At 45.5% G+C, this 23,896-nt stretch overlaps 1 protein-coding gene across 4 annotated transcripts in view; it reads left to right on the forward strand.

Annotated features, from left to right (window-relative positions):
* Window positions 1-23,896, forward strand: part of NNT (nicotinamide nucleotide transhydrogenase) — a 78,828-nt gene that overhangs the window by 49,699 nt on the left and 5,233 nt on the right. For all 4 annotated transcript variants that reach the window (XM_070411878.1, XM_070411876.1, XM_070411877.1 and 1 more), the window contains exons 18-19: window positions 2,404-2,563; window positions 4,104-4,185. In XM_070411878.1, the coding sequence (XP_070267979.1) occupies window positions 2,404-2,563; window positions 4,104-4,185 (242 nt within the window). The remainder of the gene's footprint in view (window positions 1-2,403; window positions 2,564-4,103; window positions 4,186-23,896) is intronic.

A 23,896-nucleotide genomic window follows, 5' to 3' on the forward strand; every position in this document is an offset into this window, starting at 1 on the left:
CAGAATGCTTTTGTTATGCGAGAGGGAATGGAATGCACCCGGAGTGGCTAATTAGCAACCCCTGAAATTGGATTTTGTTCTGACAATCCTTTTGGGTGTCTTCTGAGCCTAATGTCGTGGTTACACAACACCCGGGATTATAAAAACTGAAAAATGTCCAGAGTGTCCCAACAACCAGCGCAAATGAACGCTGTGCTTTATATCCAGATGTCGTTAGACATTAGCCTCTTTATGATTTTATAGTCCGTTTACTTGGAAAATGGAACAGCATTTTCAGACCAAATTTTTTGATTTTTGCATTTTGCTGCTTTTTTCCAAATGAAAATAGAATAAAATTAAGTGGATGAAAGCCAAACTAAAAAAATTTCTTTTTTTGCTTTGCAACCCATTAATTAGCACCTACAAAGCATTGAAATGAGAGATGCTAGTCAATGGTATATATATTATTATTGCTTTGGTTTGGTCCATTTTATGACCTTTGTTTTCAGAGTTTTCTTCTTACATTTTGCTTAGAATTACGTGAATTAAGGATCTTTTTACTGTAGCATACAATTTTCATTATAGGGCTTAATAACTTGAAAGGCACAGTCTTGGACAGGGTTGCAAATGCTTTGTCTTGGAGCTGGGAGCTCTTCAATCTGGGGTCAGTGGTCACAGGATAGTCTCATTAATCACTTGAGCAAGCCAAAAGGAGAAAAAAACAAAACAAAACAAAGCCCTAAACCCTAAACATTTGTTGAAAATATGATGTCGCAATGGTAAGTTCAGAGATGAAGAATATTTCGTTTTTAAGAGACCACATGGAATCAGCTTAATGGTGATATAATTGTGGATACGTGTTTAACAAGTAGACTTTGATTGTTATACTACTGTGTGGCTCCCTGTTTTCCTCCCTAAGATGCCATCCGAAGTGGGTCCACATTAGTTAAATGTCCTCAGACATTCTTTCCTTCTCCTCCACTCAGTTTTATAGGAAATGAAAAATGGTTCCTTCTAAGTCCAGTAAGATGAAAGGGCTCTATCGTCTACATCTGTCTCTGCGTCATGTCCCTCTGTCCTCTGTCCCTTCACAGGACTGTTCTGGAAAGCTCTGACATTTTGATCTATCATCTTTGCAACTCAGGTTTTTGGCCTTCTGCCCTTTGTCAAGTGTGGCTCTCTGCCCATCTCCTCTGCCCCTTCTTCTCTGTCCCCTCAGCCGCTCACGGGCCTGTCCCCCGAAGGTCACGTGCTTCTCTCCGATGTGTTATTTGTCGGCAAATCTCCAGGTGCTTTTTGCTTTTAAATAATCAAGTGTCTTTTTGAAAAAAAGTAATAGATTGATACTCATATAGCTTATAAGTGGCATAAACAGTGGATCAATGATATGTTTATTACAAGCCTTAAAATAGGGTTTAATAGTTTTTGGGGAGTTTTTTTTGAAGTGAGAAATTCTGTGGTGATTATGTGGAATGACTGCTTTGTACAGGGATTTGACGTCTTAAAATGTAGTTGATCCCTCAGCACATCTGGCTTCTTGTCTTTCCATGCTTCTTCCACCGCCCCGCCTTGGGAGGGCCATACATGAACTGTTTTCAGAACCCAATCAGTTATCGGCGCGTTTCCGTGGTGGTGTTCGAATGGCACATTGTTGGGTGATTGTAAAGGAGCAACTAGAAGTGCCTTCCTACTGTTGTTCCCCCCCGCCCCCACTCCCCCCAAGATAATTTTTTTCTGGTTAAACGGATGGGTGTCTATTTTACTAAAAAAAGTATAAGCTCACTCATCTATCTTTTTGGAAATGAAATATTTTAGGAGTCTGGTAATGAGTCCAGTCATTTCTACTATAGCTTCACAGAGCTGATTTGGAAAGTCAGACCCTATCAACATCTACATTTATCTTTCTTGACGGCAGAGGGCAGCAGAGAGTTCTAAATGAGAGGCATCCCTGCCCCTTCCCTCCTGCTTGCTTCTGGATAGCTCGCAGCTGGCAGTGAAACTCACTTGAGCGTCTCTAGGGTCACCTTGTAAAATTTCACCTTCCTGGGCCTGCCTTGTCCTCCTGTGAAATACATGTGAATGTGGAGGTACAACTTGATCGATCCATGTGCAAGTGATGGTAATCAGGTCTGAGGTTTTCATTAATTTCTTAATGTTACCATGAAATGCCTTAACAAACTTTACTCTCTTACTGAAGATATATTCGTGTGTACTTGACTTTATAGAGAAAAGGATGTGCTTTCCCAGATATCTTCATTCAAACTCTTGAAATAATTTTCAGAAGCTAGGTCAAATTATGCGGCTAAAATGTTTTAGATGATCAAATATACCTCTTTATGGAATATTTCTGAATATCATATATACAGATCATTTTCTAAAAGTTATGTGGATTAAACTCTCACCTCGAGTAATTTTGCTTTCCAGGCAATGAATCGCTCCCTGGCGAATGTGATTCTTGGAGGCTATGGTACCACTTCAACAGCTGGTGGAAAACCCATGGAGATTTCTGGCACACATACAGAAATCAACCTGGAGAATGCCATCGACATGATTCGAGAAGCTAGTAGCATTATTATTACTCCAGGTACAAAAAAAGGGCATTGTCATTGATTACATTAACAACTTCCTATAATAGGAAAACATCTAACCCGCACTTGTTTGTTTTTGAAAACATAATGGGAACTTAGAAGCAACCCTATTGTTATATAGTGAAAGGTATTGAGAATTTTCAGCTTGTGTTAATATTTTGGAGATCACATAGAGATTCTGTAAATTGATGACGTGGTTCTAGCCATGTCTTCCAGTGATTCTGTACCAATGTTGAATCATTTTCAAGTCTTGGTTGTTTATTCCTCATTGATAATCTTTGGGCCTGTTGTCAGGATTAAGTTAGATATAGTATATGAAAGTAGCTCACTCTTAAACTTGTGTTAGTAAATGTTAATCTCTTTCTTTTTCAGTAAGTGTTAGTAAGTGTTAATCTCTTTCTTTTTAAAAACAAATATTTAAAAAATCATTGCGATTCCTGTGGTTTCCACCAAGGTGAGGTTACGTCGTCTAGTAGAAAGAGCTTGGTCTGGGAGTCATTGCATCTCATTTTGGTTTAATTTTGCTTCTGACAAGCGACATGACATTGACCAAGCCATTTGATCTCTTCAGGCCTCAGTTTCTTTTAAAAAAAATATGTTTTTATTGATTTCAGAGAGGAAGGGAGAGGGAGAGAGAGATGGAAACATCAGTGATGAGACAGAATCATTGATCGGCTGCCTCCTGCATGCTCCTATTGGGGATCGAGTCTGCAACCCGGGCATGTGCCCACACCAGGAATTGAACCGTGACCTCCTGGTTCATGAGTCGATGTTCAAGTATTGAGCCACACTGGCTGGGCAGTTTCCTTCTTTTCTGAAGTTGAGTTTAGCTCTTCTTCACTATGAAGATAATGCTGTGGTATTACAGGCAGCATACTATTTTCAGATTAAGCTTTTAACTCTGTCATGTTATATCATAGGCATTTCTGTAAAGCAAATCTGTTGATTTGACATGTGGGTAGTTTGTTGGTTGGTTCTATACTAAGATATAAGTAAACATTAGCATAATTGGGTGTTCAGGTACAAGCCTTCTCACCTGGGCCAGCATCATCCTCTGCAGACATTGGAGACTTGGTTTGGGGTTTGGTTGTCTCAGAGACAGGGCGGCTGCTGTCAGCTCTGTGTGGGAGCAGGCACATTGCATTTGCTAGAATGCCTGGGACATTCCCGCGGAAAGAATCATCTCCCTCACAGTGGGCCTGGTGTCACCTGCGGAGAAGCGGTGCTGGAGTGGAAAGGGTGGAAGATGTGAGGGACTGACAGAGACAGAGAGAGAGACAGAGGGAACACAGCGTGTGGGTGGTGTGCTGTGGGAGGGGGTGCCCAGCAGTGTCAGACCTGCACAAGACTGAGGAGGGACCATTAGAATTTGAAGTTGGAATTTAGGCCAGTATTTTAAAAATTCCATATTATAAGTTTGCTTTCATTTTTAGTCCTATTCATGGATTGCTTTTTTGGGGCATAAAAATGTTTCCATCCAGAGAGGAATTTCAAAATAAAACCCGCATTCTCCCGTGTTCTTGGCGTTCCCCGCAGGCTACGGACTGTGTGCGGCCAAAGCCCAGTACCCCATCGCCGACCTGGTGAAGATGCTCACGGAGCAGGGCAAGAAGGTCAGGTACGTCCGCGCTCGGCTCGCGGTGTGTGTGCAAGCAACGCCGATGGCTTCCTTGTGGATGACTGTTTCCTTTTTGTTGTCATCTTGCATGCAGTTTCTATTTGACAAGAAAGGAATGTGTGCTTATTGAATAAAATCAGAAAAACACATATAAGTAGGAAGAAGCAAAAAGTAATCATAGTCCCACCACCTGGAGATAGCCCCTCTTTGTGGTTTGGCCGATTTCACTTTATGTGGCGGGAACACTTGCTCTGTAGCTGTAACTTGACGCTTGAACAGCCACCCCCGTTTCTGCTGCTCCCCATGCTCAGAGAAACTGTTCCATAACGAATTACAGGGGTGACCCCCGGAGGGTCCAGTCTCTCTACCTGTGGGTTTGAATGGTAGGAACAGAAGCATTGGTCCAGCGATAGGCTCAGACACCAGCAGGTCAAAGTCTACACCAGGGGTGGGGAACGGACGGCCTGTGGGTGTATAAGGCCTGTGAAATCATTTGGCCTGGCCCTGCGAAGGCATTAGGAGTAAGTTCATTAAATATTTGACCAAATGTAGTAGGCTAAGTTTTTAAAAAATATATTTTATTATTATTATTATTTGTAATCCTCACCCTGGGATATTTTTCCATTGATTTTCAAAGAGTGGAAGAGAGAGGGAGAGAGAGACAGAAATATCGACGCGAGAGAAACACAGCGATTGGTTGCCTCCCACACTCACTCGGACTAGGGCCCAGGCCTGGGAGGAGCCTGCAATCCGGGCACATGCCCTTGACTGGAATTGAACCCGGGACCCTTCGGTCTGCAGGTCAACACTCTATCCGCTGAGGCAAACCAGCTAGGGCAGCAGGCTAATTTTAAGTTGATAATTCTGTACGGCCTGAGGATGATGTTATAAATATCCAGATAGCCCCTGGCAGAAAAAGGTTCCCCCTCCCTGGTCTAGACCAACCCTGTGCAGTAGACCTTTCTGTGGAAATGGAATGTTCTGGATCTGCACCCTTCCAGAACGGTGGCCATTTGATGGGCTTCGCCTAAGAAATTGACTTAAACATTTTTTAAAAAGTAAAAAGAAAATTTTTCAATGACAGTTGACATTCAGTATTTTATTACTGTCAGGTGTAGAGCACAGTGGTGAGACACGACTGTTTCTTAAAGTGGAGTTTTGCTCATGTAATCTTAGAAAAAGAAATTGAGTGGCAAAACCCCCTGTTCTCATAACCGTAGTCTTCCTACCTAGTTTTTGCTGTTTCTGTCTAATAGCATCAAACCTAAAAATAGGTTCAGGTGAAAGAGGGAAATTTTATTATATGGGGTTCCAGAGTAATTATTAACAGGGAAAACCAGAAGTCCCGTCTCTCTGGTTGGATTTGGGGAAGGAGGTCAAGCAAGATCATATCCAGGTGACCTTGCTTGGCCAAACACGCCTGAAAGGAGAGGTCGGTGAAGAGGCAGACCCGGTGGGAACCTGTGGGCTGGTTAACGGTGGATTCATGTAGCTCACCCCCTCAGCGGGGAGAAGACTGCTGGGGCTCCCCTTGTTATAAACCGTCCACTCTCTGAAATATGCATTAGCGCAACCACTGCTGCGGCCACTTGCCATTTGGGCAGAGAGGCCTTTGCTCCTGGGAAGACAGCAGGCGGGTGGTGAGCGGAGCACTGCATTTCCAGATCTTTCCCATGGCCCTGGACGGACTGTGTGAGGGATGGAACAATGGGGAGGTAAGGGATGACCCTCGCAGCCCTTTGTGTCTGCCCTGTGCACCCTGGCTCCGTAGTCTGGAGCTGGGCTACGGGGAGGCTGTGCAGGGCCCTGCATGTCTCGGAAAGGAAATGCCGTGTCCTGGGGAAGCCACCTCTAGCAGTGGCATTGACTTGAAAGAGGAGGTAACGCTATAATTAAGGAAAATTGTCTGTTAATGAAAGTTCCTTGCAGATGCCAGTCTTTCACTATTGTCTAGGGCAGATGATAAGAAAACTGGCCCAAGAGCGTGCCTAGAGCCGGGCAGGGTTCCTGCCGGACTGCGCGCAGAGTACGGGTTTTCTCCTGAATGTCGCAGCTGTTAACAGTGGTAAAAGGGGCTCAGGTGGTTAAACCAGAGGGTTATCTAAAATGTTTGCGCGTCGGCTGCATAGTCTTTCTCTCTTTCTCCCCACCCTTCCTTCTCTCACTCCTTCCTCCTATCTCTACTTTCCGGCAATCTAAAGTCTGTGTTTTTTTTAAAATGTGATGAGTTAAAATATTACTTTGTGGTAGGACCATCATTCCTGGGATGTAGTGGTTCCCACATGTAGGATCATCTTCGGTGAATTGCAGATTGACGATGAGAAAAGTCATTGACGTTGTTTCTTTATTTTCACACTAGAGGCCTGGTGCGTGGATTCGTGTATGGGGTGGGGGTGGGGGGTGGGGGGAGGGGGGGGTCCCTCATCCTGGCCTGTGCCCTCTCACAATCCGGGACCCCTTGGGGGATATAACAGTGCGCCAAGCGGCAGGTGGCCAGGGAGGAGCCCAAGCTGGGGCCTGGTGACCCGCCACGCTCATCCCAGCCTGCTGCGCCTGCCTGCCTGTCGCGGCCACTTAGTAGCACTGCCGTGGAGTGGGGAGAGGCTCCTGCCACCACAGCCACGCTCACCAGCTGTGAGCACGGTTTCTGGCTGAGCGGTGCTCCCGCTGTGGGAGTGCACTGACCACCAGGGGGCAGCCCCTGTGTCGAGCGTCTGCCCCCTGGTGGTCAGTGCACATCATAACAACTGGCAACTGGTTGTTATGATAAGAAGTCTCATTTCAGTAACTCACTCCTACATTCACGTAGGGTACGAAACTCTGCTTCTGTGTGGTCACAGTCGCTCCGGAAAGCGTTTGCAGACCTACCAGTGAAAAGGATGTGTTACAGAATCTTTAATCATTTTCCTAAAAGAAAGTGTTTTTCTGTACTCAGTCCTCTTGTGAAAATCACATGTAGTATAACGCCTGCTGTCACCATGTAGATGTTTAGGAGACGAGCGGCCAATCTAATAAAACAGAGGAAGATGGCTTCCAGGCCTCCGTTATCCTTAGGGGAGGGCATGATTCATTTCATGTTGTTCTCTGCTTGCCCACTGACCAGCCTACGGTGGCCAGCTGTCCTGGGAACTCAGCCCAGTGTTAGAGGGGTGGGCGCATAGCTCGGAGCATCACCGACTGCTGGCAGGACGTGAAAGAAAAAGAATAAGAGGAAGGAAAAAATGCTCTGTAAAGAAAAGGGAAAAGACAAATGGATGTTCGTTTCTGATCTCATTAAAATTTGCATTTTTGTCCACGGGGACATAATAGAAACTGTTTTGGGATGACATTTGTCACACGGCTTGGGAAAAGTGATTATTTGATTTAAGATTAATGGGAGATATATAATTATATGTTAGTGTGTGACAGTTTTTCTTTTTTTTAACTTTTACTGTAGTAGGTTGAATTTTCAACACACTGGCTTTGTAACAAGTTATGCAAATCTTGCGTTTGCTTTAAACGAAGAGAACGATTCTTGCTAACACGATGACAGTGGATCATCATCGTTTTTTCCTTTCTCGCTTCTGTGTGAAGATTTCTTATTTATTTAAAGGGAATCACAGGAACTTTGTTGACTTTGTCTCAGGTGTCGTCATCTTTTCACAGGAGACAGGCACGTTTTCTTTACAAGGTTAGGACTGTGCAAATCCGTAGATGCTGGCTTCCTTTTACAGAGGCGGGCGGCTGTCTGAATGGGAGGCTGCTGCCGTGGTTACCTCGCCCTTTAAAGGGAGAAACCTGTATTTGCAGTCGCGGTACCTCAGTCCTTTCATCACTGGGCGTTCCCACGGGCTCCTGGAGCACAGCTGCGGGCCGCTGGCTTAGGAGCTCCGAGCCTCAGGACCCCCTCACGCCCAGCATCCAGATGTGGTGACATACTCGCACACAGCCCTCATGGAAATGGGCCAGTGTGGACATATGACTGTCATCAATGAGTGATGCCCAAGTGGCACCAAGAAAAATTGCATCTGTCACCCAGCCTGTCTGTGTGACTTCATGGCCCGTGATGGATGCAGAGATACTGCCGTCTCCCTCCTGGGCCGTAGTCAGAACACGCTCACCGGGGCCCGAGGCGTTTCAGGACAGGGCTCGTTGGAAACATCGGGAAAGCCCACTGACTTAGATTTTCTTTACTGGCCACGGTGTTGTCACTTCCCAGTGACTCAGAACACCTTTGGAGCTCACCTAACTCACTCTTGATTTCTGCAAGCTTTTTATGGAAAATCTTACAGGAGCACAGACATCTCTTCTTGTTATTTCCCAGTCTTTGCATTGCTATGATCGGCTTTTCATTATAAAGCAGAGATAGTGTTGCTAATGAATAATTCTTAGGAAGAGTTATAATTTTTTTTTTAACAATTACTGCTTAATTTTCTTAAAAAAATGTTTTTATTGATTTCAGAGAGGAAGGGAGAGGGAGAGAGAGGTAGAAACATCAATGATGAGAGAAAATCATGGATTGGCTGCCTTCTGCATGCCCCCTACTGGGGATCAAGCCCGAAACCTGGGCATGTGCCCTGACTGGGAATCAAACCAAAGCAAGTCTGTGTCTTCATTCACATCTGAGTTCAACCTACGTGCAGAGTCGCCAAGAACCTCTCAGATCGAAGGCGTCTGTTGTGCTCCTAGGAAGTGGCCTCTTCTCGCAGGTCTGACTGTTGACCAGACTTCCTTTGGCTTCATACTGTCCCCTGCATGTTGGTGTGGAGCAGCGGTTCTCAACCTGTGGGTCGCGACCCCTTTGGCGGTCGAACGACCCTTTCACAGGGGTCGCCTAAGACCATCCTGCATATCAGATATTTACATGACGATTCATAACAGTAGCAACATTACAGTTATGAAGTAGCAATGAAAATAATTTTATGGTTGGGTCACAACATGAGGAACTGTATTTAAAGGGCCAGAAGGTTGAGAACCACTGGTGTGGAGGAAAGCACAGATGGCTGTGTTAGAAACCTGTGACTTCGGTGACTCATAAAGCCGTGAATTCTAGACTCATCCCTTGGAAACCCTTGTGGTCTGAGGGAAAAACTCATAGCCGATGAAACCAGGGCCTCTGACCATCAGGGTGACTTTGGGTTCTTAGTTCTAGTATTAGTGAGAAGAAACTCTGTGAGCTGATTCTCTTCAATAAGGTTCAAGTAAACATAAACAAACAAAAGGCCTCTTTTCATTTCAGGTCCAAATTCTTCCGTATTTCGCTTATAGTGTGCGTTTTGGGCTGCTCACTAGCATGCACTTCAAGAGCCACTCAGCAGATCATTACTAGTAGTTCTTCTGACAGAAAGATGAAATTTGGTACAGTTTCTACTAAATCTCTGCACTGTGTCAGAATATAGTATTCTAGAACATTAGTGGCAGACTAGATGTTTCATATTTCCTCTGATATCATTCTCCATCGCCTCATTGGCTGTTTTGAAATAAAATTGCTTCATAGTCCTGTTTCTCTTCTGGTGATGGAAGAGCCGGATGTGGGCCCAATCTGTAGTAATCTCCTCCACGTGGACAAGGTCGTGTTGTGACACGGTCAGTGTTTGCACGAGATCGCCCGATTGCACCCTGTTTGGAAGACTTCTTGTTCTTTGTGTGGCTTCTGTGGCACAGGCCACATGTGCCCGTGGGAAATGTGACCGCCGCCCTTGGTCATAAAACAGGTCCTATTATTCTGTCCCAGAAAAATGGAGCCCCTGAGACCTATTTGTAAGCTCGTTAACAAATTCATGATTTTCTTCCTGAAGAAAGGCAGGCCATGGGCGAACACCAGATTTCAGATCAGAGTAGCAGCTCGGCCCTTATTTGCCTTCAAAAAAGAAAAGAAAAGAAAGGTACATAATGTTCTCTCGTTCTGGCTGTTGGAAAGCGCTAGGAAATTAAATGAACATTTTCTTTTCATTTGGAATCGTATGAGTGAGTTCGTCTGGGCCACTGCTGGTCTGAAGGACTTTCACAATTTTAGAAAGCTGGGTGTCTGTCCTTTAGCCTAAGAAGCTTCGCCAGAAAGTTGATTCTGTAGCTTTACTCATGAATCAGTTTGTGTCGACACGGTCTGCCTCGTCAGGCAGTTTTTCCACTCGTTAGCAGGTTCCTCCTCAAATCGATGGGCTAACCCCACCCAGCTGGTCCCCCGCCTTTTCATCAGCAAGGATTAATTTATGTCCCATTTAATGTCCCCTGCTTCACATTTTATAAAGTTTTCTTCTAAACTACATTTACTACAAAATAGCTTTTTCTTGTACTTTGAATAAGTGACCTGTAACTGTCAATCAGAAATTCTGATCAGAATGTAATAAACCAAAGAAACCTGCCTTTTTCAGATCCCATCATATTCTTCACAGGTGAAATGCACAATTAGTAAAAAATATTGAAAGTAGTAACAGACCTTTTTATTACTTCAATGGACCCTTCTCAGGTTGGAGCATTGCACATGCAAGCATACAATCGTGTGTAGCACATACCAGGGACTCTTTATGGCCTCAAAGGGGAACTACAGCCTGTTTTGTGACTCAACAATTTGTACACGTTTACTTGCTATAATTCTGAATAAAGGAGTCCTACCTTAGGAAGTGGTTGGATTGGAGAATCTTTTTTAAAAAAATATATTTTTATTGATTTCAGAGAGGAAGGGAGTGGGGGAGAGAGATAGAAACATCAATGATGAGAGAGAATCATTGATCCACTGCCTCCTGCACATCCCACTCTGGGGGTCGAGCCCACACCTCGGGCATGTGCCCTGACTGGGAATTGAACCCATGACCTCCTGGTTCATAGGTTGACAATCACTGAACCACACCGGCTGGGCAGGAAACAATACTTTTTTGCCTAATAGTATCTGTGGAAGGGTTGAAGATGGCCTTTTGAAATTTGACTCTATTAAAGTAAATCTGTATTCTAATATTATGACCAAATTCCCACTGAGTTTAGTGTTCACAATTGTTTGCCTCAGTCTCTATTGTTAGCCTCGGTCTCTGTTGACTATCATTTCTCTAGTCTTGTGATGTAGTTGTGAGTACAAACAATTTCCGGCTTTTGTTGAATTACATTTGGTGTTTACTAGGATTTCAAGTTAAAAATTAGAAAACCAACTTAGAAAATGTTGGCATCAAACCAACATTTGTCTTAATGTAAAAATGTGTGTTTCTTTTTATATAAGTGACCATTAAAATGTGGATGTATTTGAAAGATACAGATGAACATTTAAATTACCAAAATGTATTTGAGTATAATTTCCAGGTTACCTTTACTGAAGGTTTATGTGTGCCAGGCGGTTGGTGTAATTGTCTCACTTAAACCTCACAGTCCTTCCCCGAAGAGGTTTTATCATCACTCCCATTGTTCACATGGGGAAAGGGCGGCACACGGAAGTTAATTGTCCAAATGTCTTGAACCCAGGCCGTGGCTCTCTAGAGCGTTTCACTGCTACTCTATGCTGCTTCCCCAAATTCTTAAAAAAAACACACACGTTTTATTGATTTTTTACAGAGAGAAAGGGAGAGGGATAGGGAGTTAGAAACATCGATCAGCTGCCTCCTGCACACCTCCTACTGGGGATGTGCCCACAACCAAGGTACATGCCCTTGACCGGAACCAAACCTGGGACCCTTCAGTCCACAGACCAACGCTCTATCCACTGAGCCAAACCGGCTAGGGCTCCCCAAATTCTTTCTCTAAAAGGAGATGCGGGAGGTTTATGAGTAAGGCTACCTTACTGGGCACACCTTTCATTGAGCACAGGAATCGAGTGCCAGGTACTGATAAATGAGCGTGGTTCCTGTACTAAGGAGCTCTTGGCCTGGAGAGCGCAGCCAAGGGGAGGAGGAGCTGCATAAGGAAAGAGTGTGGCGGCTGCAAGATCTCTCTGATCTCATTTAGTAGTTCTTTCCCTTCTGTAGAATCTTGTTGTGGTCAGGGACAGCCGGCTCTGTTTTGTTAAGCATGTACACAATAAAAATAATTTTTTCCTAGTTCAAAGGGAAGAACCAAGAGGCTAGTAGGCTTTGCAGCTCAGAATTCTGGATATTCTTCATGTGATGATGGGACATTGATGAGCTTTGGCCGTAGGTTCCTGGAAATTGCCGGTCTTGGCCAACCGATGTCTGATACAATTAACTTTAATACATACTTTGGAGATCAGCCAGTTCCATGGGCCAGAATTGTTATAAACTCCCATTGCCTCATCAACATGCACATACATATTTCTACAAATGTAGCGTGTTCTGTTGTTTCTCTCAAAACATTGGCATTCTCTTATAATAGTCTTGCGTGTGTTTGTCTCCAATCTTAGCATCTTAAAAGTTTAGTATAATAAATTATTATACAAACAGATATAAAGTGATCTGCCCTTTGGGATGTTCAGCATAACATGTTGGTTAGCTTTGCGGTTATTTACCCTTTGCAACTAGCTCAAAAGAAACATCATCTTTATGAAGTCTGCAGCTAATCACATATTACAATAATAACTCATACATTTAGAGGTTTTTGATTTCTAATTTGGTCCATGACACCTCAGTGAAAGCATAAAGATGATAGCCAGTCGATTAATTTAAGGATAAGCAAAGGTAGTATTAAAATCAAATAAACAAATTAAAATGAAACAAAAATATTGGAATCAAAGAGGAATACAAAACCGAAATCCAAAAGTAAATCACAAGTGTATATTGGTTTACTCAGCTAAAATAGAAACTCTAGTTCATGGAATTTTAGGACTGGAAAGGGAGTTTGTGGCAGACTGAATAATGACCCCCAAGTATGTTCACCTCCTAATCCTTAAAATCTGTGAATGGGTTGCCTTCCATGGCAAATGGCAAAAGGAACTTCTGTAGATTTGAGGTGAGGATTTTGAGATAGGGAGATATCCTGGATTATTCAGGTGGGCCCGTGTGGTCACTAGGGTCAGACTCAGAGAAGTGACAATGGAAAGAGAGGTCACAGTGATGCAGCCACAAGCCAAGGAATGGGGGCAGCCTCCTGAGGCTGGAAAAGGCAAGCAATGGATTCCTAGTCCTACCAGCACCATGATTTCAGTGCAGAGAAATGGACTTTGGACTCTGACCTCCAGAACTGTAAGAGCATCATCAATTTGTGTTGCTGTAAGCTACTAAATTTGTGGTAATTTGTTACAGCAGCAATAGGAAACTAATTCACACCTTGAGTGTCATGTAGTATGACTCTCAGTCTTTCTTTAAGTCTCACCAATCAGGTTTGGGAAGAGGAGAGGACCTGGGGAAGCAAGAAATAACTTCCTGGTGATCAGAGGGCTGAGAGATTAAGAGAAAGTTTTTGGTGTTCAAGACTACTATGAACATCGCAGAAGCGCTCAGATGAGTCCTTGGTGGCAGTTAGTACTATAGGAGTGGGGTAGAGAAATATCTTACATTATTCTGGAAGTCCCGAGTCCACCTAAGCTGGTCCTCTCTTATGGGTAGTTCAGACCATCGAGGATCCCCTGTCTCCTCCCATACCTGGAAGGCTGTCCTAGCTGCTGTAGCTGTCTTGATCATGTCCAATGCCAACCAACCATCCTTCGCATTTGCATGGGAAATACTCTTGACTCCAAGTGCATCAGCTCAGATTAATGTGCTTCTCTTTCCCTGATCCACAGAGAAGAAGCCTGAAGCATCCCCTAATTGGGCCATTTGTTTTAAATTAACAGAAAGTAGTTTTTTTTTTCTGAAATTTTAAGTCCAATTCTTCCTTTTGCATTTGAAGATCATTTTATTTTATTCTGTGTAAAGAAAATGAGGACTATTTGGTCAACTTCTGTTTTGTTTGGTCTGCTTGAAAATAGTTTTGCCATTTTTCTAGCCAGCTGATCTTTTTTCACTTAGAGCGTGTTATTTTCTAAGTCCTTGGATGCTCTGTGTTTCTCCTGAACCTCTGATGCTTTTGAGCAACAGCTCCCTGAACGGAATCTAGTTATTTAGTTGTATCCTTGGGTCTAGTCGGTGACAGAGGTAAGACCACCTGTGGGTGAATCTGGGAAAGCAACCCTGTGCTAATTTGGAATGTTGACCTGAAATGGACACAGTTGAAATGCAAATGGGCATTAACTTTGAACGAAAATTAGCTGATTAATAATATGTTTAAACCTCTGAAAAGTGAAAAGAGCTTTTCAAACTAAAAAAAATTTTTTTTCATTTCTAATATGTGAGTGGACATGGTCACCATTTCTTTTTTTAAAATATATTTTTATTGATTTCAGAGAGGAAAGAGAGAGAGAGAGCGAGAGCGAGAGCGAGAAACATCAATGATGAGAGAGAATCGTTGATCAGCTGCCTCCTGCACGCTCCTTGCTGGGGATCAAGCCCGAAATACTGGCATGTGCCCTTGACAGGAATCGAACCCGGGACCCTTCAGTCCGCAGGCCAATGCTCTATCCACTGAGCCAAACCAGCCAGGGCCAAACTAAAATTTTTGATTTTAAGATGCTCTTTTGAAAATTATTTTTTCCCACCATTGTAAAAAAAAAAAAAAAAGACACATCAGGCCCCTGAAATGTAATTAATTATAGGATTTCTGCCTTTGTTGGAGGACATTCTCTGGGCCTTAGGTTCTCCCACACAATATTTAGAAAAATGGTGAGTTAGTAGCCATGTAAACCAAACACTGCATTGAAATGCATAAGAAATTACAGTTTCAGTTTAAGTTCTTCTTGGCTGAGATTTGGTTTGTTAATCTTGGTAATGTATTTTGTTAGGTACAGTATTTACAAGGAACTATTAGCTGGGAGAAAGAGAAATATGGACTCTGTCTACTCAAATGCCCATTGAGCAAAAAGTATAGATGGTTATTATTTCTAACAACTACTCATTCTTATTATGGATCAATTTCAGTAAAATAGCTCTGAGAGAGAACACTGAGAGCCCTTAATTTTTTTTCTTTTTCTCTTGAGGTAAGAATAAGGGATAGAGGCAGACTGCTTTGAGCTCTCTTTAAGACCTTGCAGACTGACCGGTGTGGCTCAGTTAATGAGTGTTGCCCCATGCATCGAAAGGTTGCCAGTTCGATTCCCAGTCAGGGCATATACCCAGGTTGTGGGTTTAACCCTTTGAGTGCCAACCAATATCCTAGGAACTATGCTAAAATTGCCAAGGCATTTTTGCTGATTTTACAGCAGTTTAGGGAAAAAATTATGTATCGCAAGAAAATGAAGTTACATATTCAAAGACTTAAGGAAACCTTTATTACATTGACATATTTAGCAATATCATCATCACTAATAAAAGCAGACTTCGAACTGGACGCCATTTCGAAGCTTTGATATCGCTCCCGGCACTTTTGGCGAAAGACAGGAGGAGCGCGATCTCGCTCCCCGGCACTCTAGGGGTTAATCCCTGGTTGGGGTGTGTACAGGAGGCATCTGATCAATGTTTTTCTCCTTCTCCCTTCTTCCCCCTCTAAAAAATAAATAAAAACATTTTTAAAAAGACCTTGCAAGTGTCCTGTTCCTCATAAAATTTTACTCCCTGTATTGAACACATGCTGATGGTTTTTATCTGAACCAATTTTATTATGATGGTTGCAAAATGGTGGTTTTATAACCCACCACACTTATCAGTTGATGGCCTACCACTTAGAGTGTGCCTCCCTCCCTCCTTCCTCACTCCCTCCCTCCCTTCCTTCCTTCCTTCCTTCTTTCCTTTCTTCCTTTCTCTCTCCCTCCCTCCTACCTCCCTCCCTCCCTCCCTCCCTCCCTTCCTTCCTTCTTTCCTTCCTTCCTTTCTTCCTCTCTCCCTCCCTTCCTTCCTTCCTTCCTTCCTTCCTCCTTCCTTCCTTCCTTCCTTCCTTCCTTCCTTCCTTCCTTCCTTCCTTCCTTCCCTCCTTCCTTCTTGACTTATGGATCTGTTATCAGTCTTGACTCATGAATTCTCATGTTCCCCAGTGGTTTATAACCTATTACTATCCTTTTTTATTTTGACATTCAAATTACTTTTTTATTTTTACACTAGAGGCCTGGTGCATGAAATTTGTGCATGGGGTGGGGAGGGGTCCCCCTCAGCCCAGCCTGCACCCTCTCGCAATCCGGGACCCCCTGGGGGATGTCCGACTGCCCTCTCGCAATCGGGACTACTGGCTCCTAACCGCTAGCCTGCCTGCCTGCCTGATCACCTCTAACCACTCACCTGCCTGCCTGATCGCCCCTAACCACTCTGCATGCCTGCCTGATTGCCCCTAACTGCTCGCCTGCTTGCCTGATTGCCCCTAACTGCCTCTGCCTCGGCCCCTGCCACCGCGGCTTCATCCGGAAGGATGTCCAGAATGACGTTTGGAAGGTTGTTTGGCTTCTGGTCTAATTAGCATATTACTCTTTTATTATTATGAATACTTTCGTGTCATGCATGCCTTTAAAGCCACATGTCCAAGTCACTCTCTTGTGTGCATTCATTTGGCTTTGTGCTCTGCCTTCTTTCTCACTTTATGCAAGGATTACACAAATCCAGCATTTCCTCTTTTTAAAAATTTGAATTATTATACGTATGTGGACTCACCTTCTCTGAGCTTGATGTTGTGTTTTTCCTACTGCTGCTGTTGTTGCCCATGAACCTGATGGGTTAAGGCTTGGAGTCCTGAACTTTATAAAGACTGAGAGTCTTGTTCACAAGGTCAAGCACCTTTGAAACCTCCATTCACTGTGTCTTTTCCTTTCCCAAATTCATGGCAGTCAGCAGGCTTAAGAGTACATTTTGGTGATTTTATTATTTATTTATTTTACTTTTTAAAATACATTTTTGTTGATTTCAGAGAAGAAGAGAGAGAAACATCAATGATGAGAGAGAATCATTGATCAGCTGCCTCTGGCACTCCTCCTACTGGGGATCGAGCCCACAACCTGGGCATGTGCCCGTGACTGGAATCAAACCTGGGACCCTTCCATCCACAAGCCGATGCTCTATCCACTGAGCCAAACCAGTGAGGGTCATTTTGGTGATTTTAATATGTGCATCTTCTTTCCAAGTCTATTTTTTTAATATTTGTGCTTAAAATATTGTATTATTAAAATATTAAAATGGCATGTTCAGATTTGAAGTTTAGTAATAATAACTCATTTAATGAGTATATACTTTGGTACCTGGAGAAATTTTTTCAAATGTTTTATTGCTACTGTACAGTTTTAAAGAGATATCTTAACCCAAGAGTCTGCATAACACTTTGGAAATGTTTTCTCTGCGACCGTTTGAAAACGGCTGTGGTCGTGCTGACTGTAGCTTGCACTTCTACAGGGAGAGCGTGAACATCAATTGTCAGCATTTTGCCTAATTTCCTTCGTTTTCAGGAGTGATTGAAAGCTCTGGTATGGAAAAGAGAATGACATTAACATTTAAATGTTTAGTAAAAAAAATGCAATATTTCTTTTTAGAGAACATTGTAAATTTTTACTCAAGTGTTGAACTGTTACGTTCCCCAAAATGACAGGAGAGAAACTATGGTTGAAGAACTTGAAAGCTGCCCAGTTGGTGTAGCTCAGGGGTTGAGTGTTGACCCAGAAACCAAAAGGTTAAAGGATGGATTGCTGGTCAGGGCACAAGCCTGGATTGTGGGCTTGATCCCCAGTAGGGGGTGTACAGGAGGCAGCCGATAGATGATGTTTCTCTCTCCTAGATATTTCTGTCTCTGTATCCTTCTCCTTCCCCATCTCTCTAAAAATGAAAAAAAAAAAAGAGAGGACTTGAAAGCTGATGAGACGGTGAGGTTGGGGAGCACTGTTTGAAGTAAACTGTTGACTGTCTTTAATTTTTTTCTCATTAAAATCGGACTGCAGACAGCCCACTGAAGGAAGAGGGGAGGAATTCCTTTTAAATGAATCATAAAATAGTAATAGTTTATTTTATCCAGTTCATTTCTACCTCCCACCTCTAGTAATTTTTTCAAAATCTACTTCCCCAGCACTTAAGGGATGCTGGGCAATGTTTTGCATTGTTGTAGCACTTTGCATACTAAGAGACTTTTTTTTCTCCTATGTCTGTTTGTCCATGCAAATATTTAATTTATTGTTTTTTTTTTAAAGATATATTTATTGATTTTTTACAGAGAGGAAGGGAGAGAGATAGATAGTCAGAAACATCGATGGGAGAGAAACATCGATCAGCTGCCTCCTGCACATCCCCCACTGGGGATGTGCCCGCAACCCAGGTACATGCCCTTGACCGGAATCGAACCTGGGACCCTTGAGTCCGCAGGCCGACGCTCTATCCACTGAGCCAAACCAGTTTCGGCTAATTTATTGTTTATAGCTTGTAGAATTGTTGGACAATTCTTGACTCTCAGCTTTTCTCAGAGCACACTAGAAACTGGATTCTTGGACCACCCATTCAAGCAGAGATAAGTAGGTATTTCTCAGACCTCTTCTACCGAGAGTTTTTATAGCCTTAGACATCACGTGGGCACATAATAACAGCTGGCTACTACTCTAGGGGGAAACTGAGACGGAGAGAGAGTCATTAAGTGACTTGCCCAACATCACACAGCTGGTTAACCTGAACTGTTAACTAAACAAAATCGTCACTTAAATTGCTTGACTCGACTGACTATATCGTTTAGTAGTTAAAAGTTCAGACTCTTGAATCCCAGGTTGGCCATTTTCCTAAGAAAGTTGTGCATACCACATAGTACATTCTAAAGAGTGAATATTAGCCATTATGTCAGCATACGTGCCAGCCCCTCTTGTATCCGTTCTTGCTCATTCCTTTTAGATAAAGGAATGCAGCTCTAAAACCCACTTTTTATGACTAAGTACTAGATCTGAATCAGCTGCCCTAAATTCTAATTCTTGATGGAGACTGTTTGGGCCAGAATGAGATAATACATGAGAAATCACTTATACATTATATCACAACATAAAAGCATGGAGTGTTAATTTATTTTATATGGAGTTAGTTTAGACTGTACATTCTCATAGAAAAATATTAAAAACACGAGAAAAAAGCCACCATCTGTTGTACAACCACCTAGAGATAACTGTTTTTTTTTTTTTTTCCCTTTCGGTTTGAGTTTCTGTTTTTTTTTTTTTTTTTTTTTTTAATATTTTAATAATTTTTATTTCTTAAAGTATTACAAAGAGTATTACATATGTCTCCTTTTTTCCCCCCCTTGAATTCCCCCGGCCCCTACCCCCCCACCCCCCCCCGCCCCGTGTCTTGTGTCCATTGGTTAATCTTATATGCATGCATATAAGTCCTTCAGTTGGTCTCTTAATCCCCCCCGCAACCCTCCCCAGGCTTCCCACTGTAGTTTAACATTCTGTTCAATGTTGCTCTGCTTCTGTATCTACCCCTGTTCATCAGTCCATACTGGTCCCCTTTATTTGTCCTAACCTCACTGGAGTAGTCTCAACCTCACCAGGGCCGTCTGAGCCTCACCAGGGCCGTTTCAACCGGGGTTGTCCCTACCACACCGGGGCCGTTTCGACCTGACCGGGGTTGTCCCTACCAGACCGGGGTCGAACCTACCTCATGGGGGCTGTTTCAACCTCACCGGGGTCGTTCCTACCTCACGGGGGCCGTTTCAACCTCACCAGGGCCGACCGACTTCACCAGGGCCGTTTCAACCTCACCGGGGTCGTCCCTACCTCACGGGGGCCGTTTCAACCTCACCGGGGTCGTCCCTACCACACCGGGGCCGTTTCAACCTGACCGGGGTTGTCCCTACCACACCGGGGCCGTTTCGACCTGACCGGGGTTGTCCCTACCAGACCGGGGTCGAACCTACCTCATGGGGGCTGTTTCAACCTCACCGGGGTCGTTCCTACCTCACGGGGGCCGTTTCAACCTCACCAGGGCCGACCGACTTCACCAGGGCCGTTTCAACCTCACCGGGGTTGTCCCTACCACACTGGGGCCGTTTCGACCTGACCGGGGTCGTCCCTACCTCACGGGGGCCGTTTCAACCTCACCGGGGTCGTCCCTACCTCACGGGGGCCGTTTCAACCTCACTGGGGTTGTCCCTACCACACCGGGGCTGTTTCAACCTGACTGGGGTTGTCCCTACCACACCGGGGCCGTTTCGACCTGACTGGGGTCGTCCCTACCTCACGGGGGCCGTTTCAACCTGACCAGGGTTGTCTCTACCACACCAGGGCCGTTTCGACCTGACCAGGATCGTCCCTACCTCACGGGGGCCGTTTCAACCTCACCGGGGTTGTCCCTACCACACCGGGGCCGTTTCAACCTCACCGGGGTTGTCCCTACCACACCGGGGCTGTTTCAACCTGACCGGGGTTGTCCCTACCACACCGGGGCCGTTTCGACCTGACCGGGGTCGTCCCTACCTCACGGGGGCCGTTTCAACCTCACCGGGGTCGTCCCTACCTCACGGGGGCCGTTCCAACCTCACCGGGGTTGTCCCTACCACACCGGGGCCATTTCAACCTGACCGGGGTTGTCCCTACCACACCGGGGCCGTTTCAACCTCACCGGGGTCGTCCCTACCTCACAGGGGCCGTTTCAACCTGACCGGGGTCGTCCCTACCACACCGGGGCCGTTTCGACCTGACCGGGGTCGTCCCTACCACACCTGGACCGTTTCAACCTCACCGGGGCCATCCCGACCTCACCGGGGCCATCCCAGCCTTACCGGGGAAACAGGAAGTTTGGCCCTCTGTCCCCTGCCGGCGGCTCCCCACCAGACAAAATCTCCAGGCGTTCCTGGTGGTTGAACATCCAGCACTCCTGCCCTCCACCAAGTGCACAGACTGCCTGTCTGCTGTCCCCCAGCGCCCCACAAGAGACTGGGACCAGTGGGCATGTTTGTGCGCTTGCTGGTACAGCAGTTCCACAGTGCCGGCCGAATCAGGCCCAGCCCTGGCCGGCCCCGGACCCGACTCTGCCCCCCGATTGCATCCCTCCCAGATGCAAGGAGCTGAAATCTGCAGCCTGCTGGGATGGGCTCTGTACTTGGTGCCTCTGCACATCCTACTCAGTCTCAATGCGCTTCTTTCTATGCGAGGAGTTGAAATCTGCAGTTTGTTGGGTTGGGCTCTGTACTTGGTGTCACATCCTACTCAGTCTCAATGTTCTTTCTCTCCTTCCAGTTGTAGAGCTTCCACTGGGCCAACTTTCCCATGGTTCTGTATGATAGGTGTTTGTCTGATATTTGGTAGTTTCGATGTTGTTGTGTGAGGTAGCACGCACAGGTCTCTTCCTTATGCTGCCATCCTGGTTCTCCTGGGTCTGCTTCTTGAGTGTGTCTCCCATGGCTGCGAGCAGTTGAAGTCTGCAATTTGTTGGGATAGGCTGCAAAAGCGCAGGTGGGTCTTTTTGTGCACTTGGCACAGCTTGGATGGGGATGTAAATTGATTAGGGCTGAGACTCAGGGAGTCGCCATGGCGGAGCAAATAGCACTGGCTGAGTCTCCGCGGCCCCTTGAATCTCTGCCAGGGCTTTGTGTCCCCCAGTGCCGGCGAGCAGCTGTGCAACAGAGTCTCCCTCGCTTTCTGATGGCTGCAAGGCCGTGCTGCCTCTCGCCGTAGGGTCTGGTGCCTCATGATCCCGCCTGAACCAGCTCAGTGGATTTGAAAGTTTGCAGAAGCAAAGGCGTTTCTACTTGTGAGTCTGGCACAGCCCAGATGGGAATGTAAATTGAGTAGGGCGGGGTCACAGGGAGTCGCCGGGGCAGAGACTCAGCGGCCCCTTGCCTATCCAGGACTCCAGGACTTTGCGTCCCCCAGTGCCAGCGAGCAGCCGAGCGCCAGAGCCTCCCTCGCTTTCTGACCGCTGGAAGGCCGTGCGTCTCTCGCCTTGGGGCCTGGGGCCTCAGAGACCCGCCCGAACCAGCTCAGTGGATTTGAGAGTTTGTAAAAGCACAGTCATTCCCTCTTGTGCCTCTGGCACAGCCCTGAGGGTAGGGCGGGGTCACAGGGAGTCGCCAGCGTGGAGGAAATAGCGATGGCGGCGTCTCCGCGCCCCTCGCCTCCCCGGGACACCAGGACTTCTTGTCCCCCAGTGCCGGCGAGCAGCCGTGTGTCAGAGCTTCCCTCGCTCTCCGACCACTGCAAGGCCGTGGCCGCCTCTCCCTGTGGGATCTGGGGCCTCAGAGACCCGCCCCGAGCAATCCCAGAGGATTCGAGGGTTCGTAAAAAACCGAGAATCCATTTGCAGCCCGCGTGGCGTGTGACTGCGTACCTCTGGTTTTGGTGCCTCCGTAGCTCCCACTCAGTCTCACTGCGCTTCTTTCTTTTCCTCCAGTTGTAGATCTCCCACTGGGCCAACTTCCCCATGGTTCTGAGTGGCGGTTGTTTACTTCATAGTTGATAGTTTCAATGATGCTGTGAGAGAGCAGCACACACAGGTCCGCTCCCTACGCCGCCATCTTGGTTCTCCGGCTTCCCTTTTTTATATATCGAGTTTCTGTTTTTTTTTTAAACCTAAGTTGGTCATTGAGGAACATTCAGTGGTCCCAGAAGGAAGATTATGCAAAGGGGAATCTGGTAAAGAGAACACCCTCACTTGATGTCTTTCTTTTCCCCCAGTGATAAGCCTTCCAATAATCCAGGCTCGTCATGATCAGTTTTAAAGGTGTAGAAAACCATTTATCAGTTATCTGGGTGATAAAAATGGCCGTTTTATAGCTCTTTGCAGGTCTGCTTGGTGAGGGGTCAATTCTTATGCTTTAATCTGTTCCTAACAGGACCGTGTTGGGAGTGGGGAGGGAGGCCTGGCTTGGCAGCAGTTCCTGTGAAAGTAACAGCATCTTCAATGACCACACATTTTGTCAGAGGCAGCGATGGGCTGTGCTGGCTGTCGGTGCTCATGCAGTCTCAGGCTTCATCAGTGGGGGGATCTGAGGATGTGATTTGCTTGCTGGGCCTTGTGCATCTAGATCACATCCAGCAATGTTGTGTTCTCTTTGAGGGGCGGGGGTTTGAGCTGGGCGTTGACAGCAGAGGTAGGAACAGGGAGCTAGGACATCCTGCAGATCGTTGAATAGTTGGAAGACTCGAGGATGTTTTGCTTAGTAGGCATCCTAGGATGGCTGACAGGGACCCGTGTTGGGAAGAGGGAGTTGACTCATGGCTGCAGGTGGCAAAGCGACAGACCTTGGAGAGCAACGAGATGGGGGTTCTCCCCGGCTTACTGTAACGAGTGTGTGCATGTGTTAGATGTAATTATCAGGACTGTCTACAGACCTGCAACAGACCTTAGGAAGGAGTAAGTTTCTGGTCACTGAAGGTATTTAAGCTGAGACTGGATGGATCCCTGCCACAAGATTCTATAAAATGCATTTCTTCCCTGGTTTTGCTTTTTATTGAGCTCTTCTTATATGTCAGGGACTGTGCCCAATGCTGAGGAGACAGAGGTCAGTACGATGGGCAAGAGCAGTGGTTCTCAACCTTCTGGCCCTTTAAATACAGTTCCTCATGTTGTGACTCCCCAACCATAAAATTATTTTCGTTGCTACTTCATAACTGTAATGTTGCTGCTGTTATGAATCGTAATGTAAATATCTGATATGCAGGATGGTCTTAGGCGACCCCTGTGAAAGGGTCGTTCGACCCCCAAAGGGGTCGCCACCCACAGGTTGAGAACCTCTGGGCAAGAGGCTGGGTTACATGACTTTAAAGATCCCCTTATGGCCGGGGCTGGAAGAAGTTGCTTGTTGCTTCAGTTTCCTTTGCCTTGATAAAGCGTGGAGCTCTGATCTGTATATTCCTCTGCCTTGTGGACACTGCAGCGTGTTCCTG

Source organism: Myotis yumanensis, unplaced genomic scaffold, assembly GCF_028538775.1.
Source record: "Myotis yumanensis isolate MYYU_CA2020_CCGP unplaced genomic scaffold, mMyoYum1.0.hap1 SCAF_4, whole genome shotgun sequence".
Taxonomy (NCBI): Eukaryota; Metazoa; Chordata; class Mammalia; order Chiroptera; family Vespertilionidae; genus Myotis; species Myotis yumanensis.